Source organism: Callionymus lyra, chromosome 11 (genome assembly GCF_982586985.1).
Source record: "Callionymus lyra chromosome 11, fCalLyr1.hap1.1, whole genome shotgun sequence".
Taxonomy (NCBI): Eukaryota; Metazoa; Chordata; class Actinopteri; order Syngnathiformes; family Callionymidae; genus Callionymus; species Callionymus lyra.
Genome location: NC_141828.1, coordinates 19,707,853 through 19,722,610, shown reverse-complemented (window position 1 = coordinate 19,722,610; position 14,758 = coordinate 19,707,853). Strand labels below are relative to the sequence as shown.

General features: G+C 37.3%; 1 protein-coding gene across 1 annotated transcript in view; it reads left to right on the top strand.

The window, feature by feature from the left end:
- The window catches only part of LOC148069555 (VPS10 domain-containing receptor SorCS3-like), a 77,318-nt gene that overhangs the window by 35,592 nt on the left and 26,968 nt on the right, over positions 1–14,758 (top strand). The window contains exons 5-14 of the mRNA XM_087802063.1: positions 551–624; positions 1,732–1,796; positions 4,357–4,475; positions 7,361–7,450; positions 8,620–8,799; positions 8,889–9,035; positions 9,850–9,952; positions 12,184–12,260; positions 12,349–12,440; positions 14,082–14,189. Of these exons, the coding sequence (XP_087658189.1) occupies positions 551–624; positions 1,732–1,796; positions 4,357–4,475; positions 7,361–7,450; positions 8,620–8,799; positions 8,889–9,035; positions 9,850–9,952; positions 12,184–12,260; positions 12,349–12,440; positions 14,082–14,189 (1,055 nt within the window). The remainder of the gene's footprint in view (positions 1–550; positions 625–1,731; positions 1,797–4,356; positions 4,476–7,360; positions 7,451–8,619; positions 8,800–8,888; positions 9,036–9,849; positions 9,953–12,183; positions 12,261–12,348; positions 12,441–14,081; positions 14,190–14,758) is intronic.

Genomic DNA, 14,758 nt, shown 5'->3' with positions numbered 1-14,758 from the left:
AATTTTAATAGTAAAAATAATAATTAAACTTATTATCTTCTCTTACCCCTCTTTATCATCTGAGTTAGTGCATTTATTTGGTTTAAAATTCCATTTTCTTTCGTTTATTATGGTAATATAGGAGAAGATGATCAGTTTAATCAGCTTTTGCCAGAAAAAATGATTTTATTATTTATTTAATAAATAAAATGTCACTCTTCTGAGACAGGAAACCAAAAAAAAGTCAGACTCAGACGGTGTTTTGAAACACAGATAGAGCTATAACATGAATTGCCTTTGGGATTGTTGCAGGAGCGAAAATGATGATGAAGGATGATAAACGTGAATTATATTGAGGATGTTACAATTCCTCGCTCTGTGAGAGAACGTTGTTTGGAGGAACTAAATGGATCTACAAATGGCAAGAAATATTAATCGGTGCCTGTGAAGACAAATCCAGTGTAGAGACAGTGTGTTGAGAAATGCTGCTCTGTCCATTCAATTCTTGTTCAAGTGAGATAAATGTCGCTCTTTTTTTTTTTTCTTCTTCTATTCGTTTCTGTTCTCGCAGCTCTACAGCTCACTGGATTTCGGCAAGAGGTGGCAGCTCGTTCATGACAACGTGATGCCGGGACGCTTCTACTGGTATGACGATGAGAAGTGGAGATTGATCGGGAACTGTAGCGTCATGTGCTGATGATCGCTGTCGGACTTCACGTGTCTAAAAAAAACATATTCGCCGAGACGAGCCACAACATTCACATCACGTCCCACCAGAGGAACATTGTCCCTCTTTTTCTGATCGCACATTTTGTTGTCTTTTAGTGATCTCAGCTGTTGGACAGTAAATACCGACGTGAGCGCATTTAGGGCTTGTTTGTCTCTGTATCTGTCAACTCAACTGTGTTTTTATATCATTTCTTTTTTTTTCTCTTCTCCACTGAGAAAGAGAGGACGACAGTTGGAGGACATCATCTGAAAAACAAACCAATTGAAAAATATGAATAGCCCAGTGGGCTATCATGGCTAGTGACAAAAGCATTTTTCTTGCTTTTGAAAAAATATGCACACATTCTCTCAGTAATTTCTTTGAAAACTACTTGCGACAAACAAACAGACGCTGGAAAATATTCAGGGAAAAGCTTTCTTCTGGTTTCTATTTGATGACTGCTTAAAGGGCAACGGGTTTTGATTCAGGTGTCTCTTAAATTGATCTTGGTGTTGATATTTCTGTTTGTACAAAACTCTCTTTTCATTTAAACATTTTCATTAGAAAATAATCGTATGCCCCGCCCACTGAAAAACACTGTTTTCTGGATATGAAAGCGTGTTTACTGTAACCACACCCACTCTGTTGTGATTGGTCAATCATTGTCACCCCGCGTCATCAATCCCAGAAGTCTTCACCTCCAAGGAACTTGTTTTATGAAGAGAGCGGGGCGTTAAATAATCCATTATAACGTCATAATGGACTCTGCTCTCGTAACCTCTCGTTCGCCGAGATTTTAGACGGGGGAGAACTTTATAAAGTAATACGTTAAAAACATCATCATGATGAGAGACTTGGAGAGGATGACTTCAACATTTGGAACATGGGAGTGAGTCAGGAAAGTTGGAGTTTCACATTAGTTGCCCTTCAATATTGTGATATATTCTCAAAAAAAAAGTGTTTTCAACACTCATCCACGTCTCTCTTATTTTCTCTTTTCTCTCACCACTTCTCTCTATATTCCCTCCTTCTGATCTTTCAAGGGCGGTAATGGGGCTGGACAGAGAATCTGATGTGGTCCACATCGAGACGCGCATCGCAAAAGGCCGTGAGTGCTGCAGTCTACTCCGCCGCCGAACACCGGGACCCACAGGGCCCTTTGCCTCTCATTTAGAGCGAGGTCACTGCGAAGATGAGACCGGCTCGGTTGTTCAGATTGGTCCCTGAAGTCTGAGTAAAGCAGAATGGGTGTCTCCTGACAAAAACAGGGAGTTTTAGCGGGTTGATGGATGTTGCTTCTTCTTAATCTATCCCTTGTGCCGAATAGACGAATTCTATCTCCACCTTCTCAACAGAGTGATGCATTCAGCCAGAAGGAAGTGCTCTCAAAGTTGGAGTGGAAAACACAGAAACACTCTTACGAATCATTTAATGTAAATCGACTTCTTATGGCAATGGTCAATTTAATACACTCACTAAACACTTTAGTGAAATAGTCTGGCATTTTAGAGTGACACAAACGTGATCTTTCATTTAAGAAGCAGACAAATGTTATTTTCCAATAATTGAAATTCCATTAGCACATTCCAGGCTCCGAAATTTTAATTAAAAAGTAAGAAATGTCATTTTTCGTGAGCTAGCTAGCATATTTGTATGATAATCTGACCGTCTGTCTGCCATCAATTATCCTCCAGAAGGCCAAAGGCAGAATAATTTAATCATATTTTGAACTTGTAGTCGGCCTGCCACAGCCATCTGCTGGAGTCTTTTTTGAACCCGAGAGTATATATTTTTGCACGACAAATTATCGTCATTGTTGATTTTGTTTATTCCAAGTCATTAGTCTTGCTATTTATAACTGGTGTGTCATCATTTATCTTAAAATACAATAGATTTTGGGTCTCTGGTACAATCCTACACTGGTTTTAATGCTTAGGTATGAGTAACTTTTAACAACTTAACATTTAAGTGCATACCATAATTTCTTAATATATGTATTCAGATCATATTGCAGTAACAACTGATGATGTGTGATCTTCCGTAATCCTCGCTTATGTAGAAACAAAACCACACCATTCAGGTGAAGTACTGTTATTCTTGATGTAAACCACTTTGTTATCAAGTTTGTTGAATCTGCCCACATTGGAAGTTAACAAACCCGTTGATCCAAAGCACATTGGTGCAGTATGTCGTGCCAAAGATTGTGCCCGCAGGCACGTAGTGCGTGACTTCCTACTCCAGAGTCATTGTTGCAAACCAGTGAGCCAGCAAATGCTTGGTGTTGTGACAAATACCTCAACATATCAGGAGGAAATTCAAAGTATTCCTGTGTACTACTTACTATCAACGTTTATTTGACTTATTTAACACTGTGGACATATTTGTTTAGGCTTACATTAAAATAGGGTAATACTTTTAACCTTTGTGTTGTATTGGAGTCAAGGGGACACGAAAACAAATGTGTTTGAGGAATCCCTTGTGTTGTCTCTGGTTGAAAGTGTTCTCACATTTGACCCTGAGCTAACACACGGGTTAGAAGATTATTTCCCTCCGTTGCTACAGTCACATATCTATTAAATTCAATTTAGTTTAAAGTTTTAATATTAACTCAGGAAACTTAAATAACACTATTTATTTATATTTGTTCAAAGAAAGACAAAGATGGCTCTTTAGTTTGCCCCTTTTTCTCTTTCTGGTCCTCACTTAATAATAATAATAATATATATATACATATACATAATAACAAATACTTCATTCAAGATAAAAATGAATGCAACCGCCATTTCCGCTGCCATAAAGAAGTTAAAGAATAAATCAGGATTACAAAATATAAACCGAAAAATAAACAACGTCAAAAATGCTACATTTAATAGGATCCAAAAACAGATTGAATTTACTCTTCTTGAGTTGATGCCACTCTAGTTTGTTGAGGCCGTGACATTGATTTTTGCTGGACCGTCACAGCATGTCCACTATTTAAGTTTACTTCAAAATAACCAATTATCCACTTGCCTACATCAGGAACAGCTACTCTATAGGTATCATTAATTTAAAAGTTGTTTTCTTTCCTTCTTTCTCAGACGATTTAATATCAATATAGCTGTTTGACAGGTTGTATTTAATCTAAGTGTAATGACTGTGTGGATTAATAGTGTTAGCCACATTGTGGCTTGTCGTTTCTGTGACAGATTAAACAAGAGTGCTCTATTTCTCCCTACTCTCTATTGTCTTCACTTCTCACTCATTCTGCGGGCGCCGTAAACTTTCCCCTTGACACTTTAATGATGTGTTGATGGGAATTGCTTTACCTCCACAAATAGTCTATTAAGATAATGTCCCTTTTTTCTTCGATCGGAGTTGTTGGTTCATAAGCAGCTCCGGGGATACGGCATGATGTCGGGAACGCTTTAAACATGTTGTTTTGTGTTGCAATGTTGTGTAAGCATGTGTCTGCTTGTATCACAAGTGTGGTTTCTGATCAAGAAAAAGGTGGTTTTGACTAAAAAAGGCAAGAATTAAAGCAATATTATTGGTGTTTAGTAATTGTTGGTTCAATTTAATTGTTCTACACATAAGCTACATAAGCTGAGCCTGTGCACTTAGATTCTTGACAGTCTTAATTTATATATATTTTTTAATTTCTAATTTATTTCTTTGCTCCGTTTTAGGTGCTCAGTATGTAAAATGCCGAGCTCAGCGGTGCTCAGAGGCCAACAAGCAGTACCTCTTCCCTGGATACGTAGACACTAACTCACTGGTTGTCCAGGATGAATATGTTTTCACGCAGGTTTGAAAATGAAATATATTGGCGTCAACATTTTTGTCATATCTGTTGTTACCATTCTTCACCACACGTTTCACAAGTCCATCCATCCTCGTCCGTCATCGTGGCGGCACTCACAGTTTTGTGTCGACGAAGAGCAACTTTATCCTTTTCATCCTCGAAAATGTGTTTGTTAGCAGCGAAGATGTAACGAAGAACTAGCTTAGTGTTCTTTTTAAAACTTTAATTTGATCTCAATTAGACTGCATTAGTCAGGTTCATTATTAGAAATGTAATTTTAAGACGTCCTCTTCTGTCATTTCTTCTGCCCACAGTTGAGTGATTTTTTTCTCCCTGTTGGTCAGTGATTCATTCACTTCCTGTAAATAGAAGTAAATACTGTATGTTCCATCAGACTTTGAATATGAAAGTCTTACACAGACTTCTTACCATCAAAATACGACTTTGAATTTCAAAAACTGTCAAATCTGAAGCAGTGTTGGTTTTTGTTGTCTATAGTTGTTTCAATGCCTTAATAAATTCATCTGGAAACATTATTTAATGTCAACAATTAATTGAAAAAAAAAAAATGTAAAAGATTCCAATGTTAATAAATTCAGTGCAAGAAATGAGGTGTTAAGATCAATCAGAATTGATTTCTTCTTCTTGGTTGCCATTATATTAACACTGAATTTCTCCACAGCAAATGTCTTACCTTAAGTTTATTTACATTAAATTTTTGTTTGATTTAATTTTGAAATATCTTTTTTTTGTATCATTAATTGTTTACACTGAATACTTTTTACACTTTCATTTTTTCATGCATTTCATTTTTTCTTTTTAATGGTTTTTGAAATCGAAAGTTCGATTTTGATGCTGCAAAAACTTAGTGTCAGAATTTCATACTCCAAGAAAAAGCTATTTACTTCCATAACCTTCCAGGTGTCTGTGCAAAATGACTTTCCTTGACTTGTAATCATTTTTTTCTTTATAAGACTAAATAATGTTTTTTACATACTGTATGTGCTTTTCCTCATTTATACAGTTGTTTTTTTTTTTACAGATAGTTCCTATCTATTTTCATATGACTTGTTAGTTACCTTTGCCAAGGAGGTTATGTAATTGACATTTCAAATGCTAGAAAAAAAAACATTTTTTCATGTAAATATTCTCTTGCTATAAAGTACCAGGGTCACAAAGCGCTTAAACAATCAAAACAATACTCAATAAAGTATATACTTTAAAGGTCAAGATAACACTGATAAAACAACAGGAGTTCCAGATAATTAAGAAAAAGCCTGAACAAATGAAAACGTCTTAAGATGTTTCTTGAAAGAGACAATAGACTCCATCAAGCGCAAAGAGAGAGGAAGATCGTTCCAAAGCTTACTAGAAAAGCGCTTTACAAATAAAAATTACTTACTTACTTACAGCCGATGTCGATGGAAATGAGCTGCTTGTCAGAAGACTGCTCTTTTACAGTGCTTTTCTGGACGACGAGTCAACTGTCAGAACAGATCATTTTAATTTATTGTAAAGTAAACTTGTTATCTAGCTAATTCTTCTCACCCCAGAGTATTTATATTTGCCTTAAATTTTAATGCAGGCGACAACATGAAGTATAAAAAAAGAAAATTGCATAATTATTTTTGGTCAAAGGACACTTACTTACTGGTGGTGATACACAGTTTTTGAACGACAGAATTCATTTTAAAATTAAATCAAGCACTAATGTGTTATAAAGAAATCCATATATATATATATATATATATATATATATGTATATATATATACACACACTGGGCCTATCGTCTGTACCTTCTGTCTGATGATCTCCTATGATGCTTTGTTGCATGATACTTTCTATAGTTAAATTACTTGCATTAAATGTACAGACTTTGTTTTTTAACATTTAAATCCACGTTCAACCTGCAGTAGATCACTCAACATTCCAAAACAAGGAGCAGCAAAACACTGTATTTTGCAACAGTGCTATCATATCAATTCAAGATAAATATTCAGCGATGTTAGTCGAATGTCTGCTGTGGCAACAGCATCTGTGAAAATCTTTAAAACGAAATTAGGGTTATCGAATGGTTCGATATGGAGCATAACTTTAGTGGTGACCCAGTTTCATCCAATCCAAAAACTTGATTGGAACGGCAGACGTGTGAGAATGCAACTACATACCAAGCGAAAAAATAAGTCACAGCGTGAGTCAGAAATGGTGATTGAATAAAATGCTCAAATTGCATTTAGCTGAGATGAGATTGACCGCAGAGGCGAAGGCAGATATGAGGAAGATGGCGGTGAAAATAACTGGACACTGGAGTGTCGGCGCGGGGCCGCCGTGGCACAGATGACTTTCTAGTGACTTTCATTGCTCAGGGCAGTTGGATTTAACTTGACAAAGAGTAATGAGGTTATCGATTGGGCGACAACGAAATAAGCAGTCTTCAACACCTCCAAAGTCTCTTGGGAGAGAAGGAACAGCCAAGTGCAACATCCTCAAAATGTGGCCTGGGAAAATGCAACTCATTGATTTTCCATAGATTATTCCATTTGAGCCCTAATGTAGTGTGTTGGGGGACAAACACCATCCTTCTAGTTGATTAGAAAATAGGCAAGCGTGCAACCGAACGACACCTTTATGTGGCTAGAGAAGCATTAAGATCTTCAAGATAGACCTGGCATTGTTTAAATGAAGAGTCATTTGGATTATTACTACCGTTTCTCTCTGTGGTGCAGCTGATATTTCTGTTGCTTTGACATCTCCTGTCACATATGTCTTGTGTCAACACCACCGCATCCCAGTGACTCCCATAAATATTCACGCTCACGCTGGAGTTAAATATATATATGACATTTAATATACAGCACATACTGAGATATTTATTTTTCCTCGGCAGGTAACCAAGTCGGGGCGTGCTAGCTACTACGTGTCCTACATGAGAGAGACCTTCAAGCGGATGAAACTACCAAAATACTGCCTTCCAAAGGTAATTGCAAGTAAAACCCAGCGTGATTTATTGGTGTGTTCTTTTAGTGATCGTGCACAATGAGTGACTTTGAAGAATGACGAGATGTTCTAATCCTATTAAGATGGCAGAAACATGATGGTCTTCGATGTGGGCTGTAATATTTCAACTCATTGATCCTGGCTCTTTCTTTTAATTATAAAAAATAGATTTTTCTTCTTTTCCTGGTTTGAGGTCAGATATGTTAAAGTGATCGTTCACCCAAAATTCAAATGTCTCTTATTTTCTAATCACCTTCATGTCGACTAAGGGTTGGGATTATTTTCAGAGCAATCTGTTCCTTTTTAGAGTTATAGACAAAAATGTTTGTTCAATTTAATGTAGCCACTGGAGCTCAGTTGTCTTCGTCTTCATCTATCCAAAAAGACACTTAAAAACATCCAAATACCTCCATACTGCTCGTCTGTAATGTCCATCTTGTATTGAAGCCTCGACATTAGGAATTGTTTGGAAAAACAACTCTATATTTTAAGATTGTTTGTAGCAGAAGCTAAAAGGCCAACATGCTACAAATACAGGAAACACTAAATTTCATGATAGTCTACTCTATATACTTGGACGAAGAGGGACTTTCAAGACTAGCAGTATGGAGGTATTTGGATGTTTTTAAGTGTCTTTTTGGACAAAGATGAAGACAAAGACAACTGAGCTCCAGTCGCTACATTAAAATGAACAAACATGTTTGTCTATAACTCTAAAAAGACTCAGATTACTTTGAAAATAATTCCAACCCTTAGTCGACATGAGGGTGAGTAGAAAATGAGTAAATTTGGGCAAACTAAGAACTGAACCAACATTTTAAGCTCTTTATTATTTATAGGTTGAGGTACATTTATAAATAGTTAGAGGAAGATTGAGGATATATGTTTCCATAATGACTATTCTACATAGCCCACTGGCTTGAGAAAGGGTGAGGTGCTCTGTCATCAGGATGAAACTCAAAGCCCAACCTCCCCATCCAGAGTAGTCAGTTGAAATGTCTCAACAACCTATTTAGGCCTTCATTTTCGGGGGGAAGCTACAGGGCAGACCCAGGACACTTACATATCTATGTCTGTTTGTGGATGTGGATTGGAGTCAAATACCGAAATATATGTATTACACCCCCCGCACCCCTCTCTCTATTCTAGGACATGCACATCATCAGCACCGACGAGAAACAAGTTTTTGCTGCCGTCCAGGAATGGAACCAAAACCTGACGTACAGTCTTTACATCTCTGACTCTACTGGAGTTTACTTCACATTATCACTGGAGAATCTGAGGACTAGTCGAGGACCAACGGGGAATCTACTGGTGGACATCTACAAGGTGCGGGACACATTTGACTTTGGTTGAAAGTTATTTGAGGTAAATGTGTTTTGTTGATGTGATGAATCGACGTCTGATCTGATTGACAGGTCGAAGGGATCAACGGGATGTATCTGGCCAACAAACTGTTGGACAACCACGTCAAGACGTTCATCTCGTACAACAAAGGGCAAACCTGGTCACTGTTGCCGGCACCAGCCACCGACGTCGCGGGGAACAACCTGCACTGTGTTCTGGTGAGGACGAAGTGAATGTATAATTGGATTTAAGGGGAAACGAGCGCTTGACATACATCATTCATCACCTTGACCATAACTACATTAGGAGCCTAATTAATGCCAGTCGCCACCTTGTTCGTCCTTTTATCCTGCAAGCTTCCTAGAAGTCGAATAAAAAAAGGGTTTGAAACATTACCTTACCCGTTGCATCATAATTTGTCATTATGTCCTACTTCCTGTGTCCAGATTTTCCATTAACCTCCATGATTTTCTCTTCGGAAATTAACTCATCTCGGACTAATGAATATTAGATCACCCTGGATTATACATATGCTTGTATTCTTATTCAACACCTGCTCGTCTGATTATATCTCTTACAACTTTTTGAGAACTTCCCAGATTTTAGTGAGTCTCACAAAGGACCATGATGCACTCGCCTCTCCCTGACCCCTCGTCAAGTCGAGCTCTTGGAGTCCTATTGATGTTTTTAAATTCCTCTTTCATCTGGCGGATGAGTGCAAAAGATTTGAATCAATTTAGCAGTTTTATCAGCGCATCTTAGAGAATTTTAATTACGTGCCTTGTTTGCGTTGGAACCAAAGAATTGAAATGCCCTCCATGTCCGCTCAGCCGTTTCTCTTTCTGGCAGCGGAGTGAGAGAAACAAAGTATCTTTGTTTCATAAATGGTCTGTGAAAATGTTGGCACTTTTCTCACAGTGGGACGTTTGGAAGCACAGCCAATTATAATAGCTGCTTTAAAGATTTCTCTGATACACATTGTCTCAAGCTGTGCTACATTGGATTTCGTTTTTTTTTTTTTTTTGTTGACAGCCATTTTGTTCGCTGCATCTTCATCTGGAAATGTCAGAGAACCCCTACACTTCTGGACCGGTAACCAGCAAAAAGGCTGTACCTGGAATTATCATCGCAACAGGTATCAAGTAAAATGTTATTCTTCAGACAAAACCCTGAACTGATACTACTTTTATTTTTGCACATTTTAACACCTTTAAGATGATAACAGTGTCGTGTTGTTTAGAGGTCAGTAGGTGGCGCAATCCGTTTAGAAATAATGTGGTGTTTCATTAGAACAGTTAACATGCTAACATGCTAACAACACCGTCCGTCAACTTTAACTAACATGAATAAACTCTCGTCCAGAAACAGTGATCATACTAAAGGAAAATAGTGCAGAGACCGCCATCTAGTGGACTCTGAAAACAATGACACTGCTTCATGAAGCTTCATCAAACCATCAATACTTTTAGGTGTGTTTAATCCTTTTTTTTAAGTAGAAACAAATTCAAACTGTCGACAATCTGAGAGTAGATTTTTCGTAACGATACAGAACTGATGTTGATTGGTTGAAACCTCAAGTGCTTCAGTCAGTCGAAAAGAAAAGTCCATAATGGCAACGCTCCAGGTACTGTTGAGATCTGTGCCCTGTTGACACATCATTTCAACACGGGGAAGATGTTTAGGACGGTGCCAAGAGAGCAGCAGACTCTTTTCTTGTCCATCCCCATTAATCTGGAAAGACTACAATGACATCAGACAAAGGGTAAAATAAACGTTGACTCGAACGTGGACGGAATTCAACTTGTATTTCCCTCATCGTCTCAAACATCTGACTGATTCTGATCCAGTTATTACATTTATTTCTGAGCAGTAAACAATTTTTCGACAGAATTATTTAAAATTATTGGAACAAAATGACAAAAATACACTACTGTAATACACTAAGATCAATATATTTATTTATTTGTGGTAATGCTTGACTCTGTATGCTGAAAAGTCAATCATAAATTGAATATTGAAATGATTTTTTCTCCCAAAAACAATAACTAAATTAATTAAAAAACATTTTACTACAATGATTGAAAAGGATTTTTTTTTTTCTTGCCCGACTTTTTTTTAACCCTTGGGTTGTCTCCGAGGCAAGATGAACGACCTCCCTGGCTTCCATAAATACATATGCATTTGTGGAGGTTGTTCACCTTGACCCAGAGACAACACAAGGGACACCACAAACACATTTGTTTTTGGGTCACTTTGACCCTAGGATAAGATAAGGGTTGATTGCCTATTCTTAATTCACACTTTTAGGACTTAATCAGACAAAACTTACATTTAAATTTACATTTTATTTGAAGTTTTCATCAATGCATACATAGCTAACAATGCTTGGTCTTCAAATTGTCTGATTCTCACTGATTAAAATGGTTTTGAGTTGAAAAATATTCTGCAACTCAAGATGATTTCCTGCTACTGTTGATACTGACTGATGTGAAACAGTCGATTTGCTTCTGTCTTGTCATGAACACAGAGATCCTCAATTAGACAAACAGTTTTGTTGCTTAAATGGTTTTATTTGTTACGAGTTGGAACTTTATGTTGCTAGGAGATGATCTGTGACATCCATGCACTGGTGTGTCTAAAATAGATGTGTTCCATTAAGAAACGCCACTTTCAAATTAGAAAAGCTTTCAGCAGGTTAAAGAGCCATTTTGTTAATGATCCAATGTATTTTTACATTTGGCCCTTGGGCCTGTTACGAACTGAAACTCTTGATAAGCTATTATAAAACTGATTTGATGCCGGCAGTTTCGGGAGGAAACCCCCCCTGACACTTGTGAATAATTGACTAACTGTAATGTATCTGCCGCCAAGCAACTGGAAAGCTTTTAGAGAAGTTTTGTACCCAGAGACTCCTAGATCTGAAACAATTTCCTGGAGAGTTTTGGCATTTGTACGATACAATTGAGGGAGATATTCAACTAGCATCCCTCAGTTCAGAAGTAAGAGTGGAATTAACATTAATACATTCTACTTTTCATAGTGACAAAACATGTTGGGAAGAGTTTTAGTCGGAACACTCGTCATTTAAGGGTGTCCTTCTACATAGAATAGTCAATTTGATCTTCACAAGGTCACGAAACTAATCACACAGTGTCCTCTTTCCGTCGTTGAAATATTATACCTTCCATCTCATATTTTAGTTATATTTAGTTTAAGTTATAAATGTGTCCTCTGCAGGAAAATAAGGACACACAGTTTCAAGCACCATTTTTTTGCCTTCATAGTAATTGTGTATTTTCGTCTCAGCCGCGAGTCTTTGCTATGCAAATACCCAAAGAAAGATGCATTCATGTTTTTTTAACACAGGGAATATTGGAAAGGAGCTGTCCTCCACCAACCTTGGGATGTTTATCACGTCAGATGCAGGAAACAGCTGGAGACAGGTGAGGACCACATGTGTTAGCCCTGTTATTTCAAAAGATTCATTTCTTTTTGATGAAAGTTGAGCCGTTTGTGTGTCTTTTATTCCAGATCTTTGATGAGGAACACAATATTTGGTTTCTTGACAATGGAGGAGCTTTGCTGGCAGTCTTCCGTGCTCCAACGCCAATTCGCCACCTGTGGTAGGTTCAGGATCAGAACTTTGGTCGGTAATAAATGAAGAATCTGAAAACAAAAGGATTAATACCGGATAAAGATTGATTGATTTAGACAAATGGAATACATACCTTATTTTAAAGATTAAGTGGCCCATGTAAGCATCATTTAGTCAAAAATATTTTTAATAAAGTCACTTGAGAATTATTTTTTTTATCTGAATTGTAAGAAAAGTGGTGTATCATTTAAGTGTAAGTATTAATATAAGACACTTGCAGATCAATATAAGATTAAGAAACTTCTTCATGATAAAAATATGATAAACTTGCAGATAAAACAAAAGTTTTACACATTGTTTTAACTTTCCTCTTGTAAAAACAAAAAGATATAACTAAATGTCAATAAGAAAAAAAACAACAATCATGACACAAAAATAAACTTTGTTCGGTAGTGATGGGATGCTAATGATAGAGCTGTGTTGGGAAGACACTGTCAATTTGAAAATAATGCCAGGTTTCATTTAATTATTGGATTAGTGCATAACATTATAAAGAAGAGAGTGCCATCTAGTGGCCTTTCAAATTGAAGACACTGTATCATGACCACACAGCTCATCAACCCGTCATCACGCGGTATAATAAGTTAAATATATGAGTTCATCACTTAAAAGTATATGAGTATGAAAACTATATTTTAAGCAAAATTCAAGATTTTATGACTAAATGAGAATTAAAAGACATATTCTAAATCATTATTTAACAATAAACATTTTATAATGACACATTTATATTACATACTCTTACAATAATTAAATATTAAACACTTATATAGAAAAAAAACCTTCATCATTGCCATTTGGTTTTTTTTCTGAATTTTATGAAACATTATGTAATGATTTTACAGTTGTATTATTATAATTATTAAGGGTTTCAGATTTTGACTCAAAGATATGTTTTAAAATATTTCTCAGTAGTTCATGGACCTGTCAGGCACTTTCCCACAGTTCTGTGGTTGACATCGTAATTACTGATCCATGAATGCGGGTGAAATTACCAGAGTTGAAATTCCATGTTTTTCCAGCAGGGTGGGTGTCGTATGTGGTTTTTGATTACATTTAATGTTACAGATGGACCAAGTCTGAATAATCGTGCTGGTATGTGTCTCGGCCTGAATGCAATCCCTGACAAGAAGTGTGTGTTATGGCTCCGTGCTTGATGGTTTGAGTGCTTTTATGTAAATCAGAGTAGAAATATGAGACTGAGGATGCCCTCATAAGTCCCTGGTACTGCTGGAGCTCTGTAACAATATCTACTTTGATGTCCCTGTGCAGTGCAGCCCTGTCAAAAGTGATTAAGCTCAGAGAAGGGTGATTTGAAAACCTCCGAATCTGTTTTTAGTGCCGGCAACTGAGCAATTTATCTCCTTCCTGTTGTTTTGTCACCTTCCAAAAATGTTCCTGTACCTGGCAACATTTGTTCAATTGTTAGCCCTATTTGTGAGACAATTTCTCACAGAGTGTCTGTGGAGTTTTCACCTTCAGCGGACAATAAAATGCTCAGAAGAAACATCCTGTGTTGCTGTTAAAGACCATTCTAAGCGATACAGCGCGTCAAGCCTGTTGATAATGAACGATGGAGACGGATACTGTTTTTCTGTCATCACTCCAGGATCAGTCTGGATGAAGGAAAGAAATGGGATCGCCACAGTTTCTCTTTGACACCTCTGTATGTGGATGGCGTTTTGATGGAGCCAGAATCTGACAATCATATTATCACGTAAGTAAAGCTAGTTACCGTCAGAGGGGTGCCAGTGTTCACTTTCTTTCTCACAGTGAAAGCCACAGTTCTTGATGTTATTGTTTTAGTGTCATGATATTAACTTAGGAAATAATGATCTGTTGTCTCAAACCACTGAAACACGAAAGAGTTTCATCACCAGTTGGGATTCATAAGGTAACTTACAGTTCTTGAATAGACTGATGCAGAAATCTTTCCTCCAGTTTCTGTCGTTGCAGTTCATTAGATAAGTTGTGTCTCCGCCTGGCAGAGCGTGCTGTGTGTGCACCACAGATAATGTTTGGCCGGAAACTTTCTTTAAAGACGGTCTTATCGGCCTTTTTTCTTTTTTTTTTACTAAAGTCCAAAAGCCACCTGTCAAAGTATCTCAGTGCTAACGCGAGCAAAAACTGCACAGCCAGTCATCGCAAAAACCGGTTAGTTATCAGTAGGATGAGTGACACAACCGGACGTAGCAGGAGTATTTCAAGAGTCGTATGCACGGAAGGAAGTAATGAGCCGCACAACAGCTGTGAGACCCTGGAAGAGTCTCTGCTGACGGTTACAGG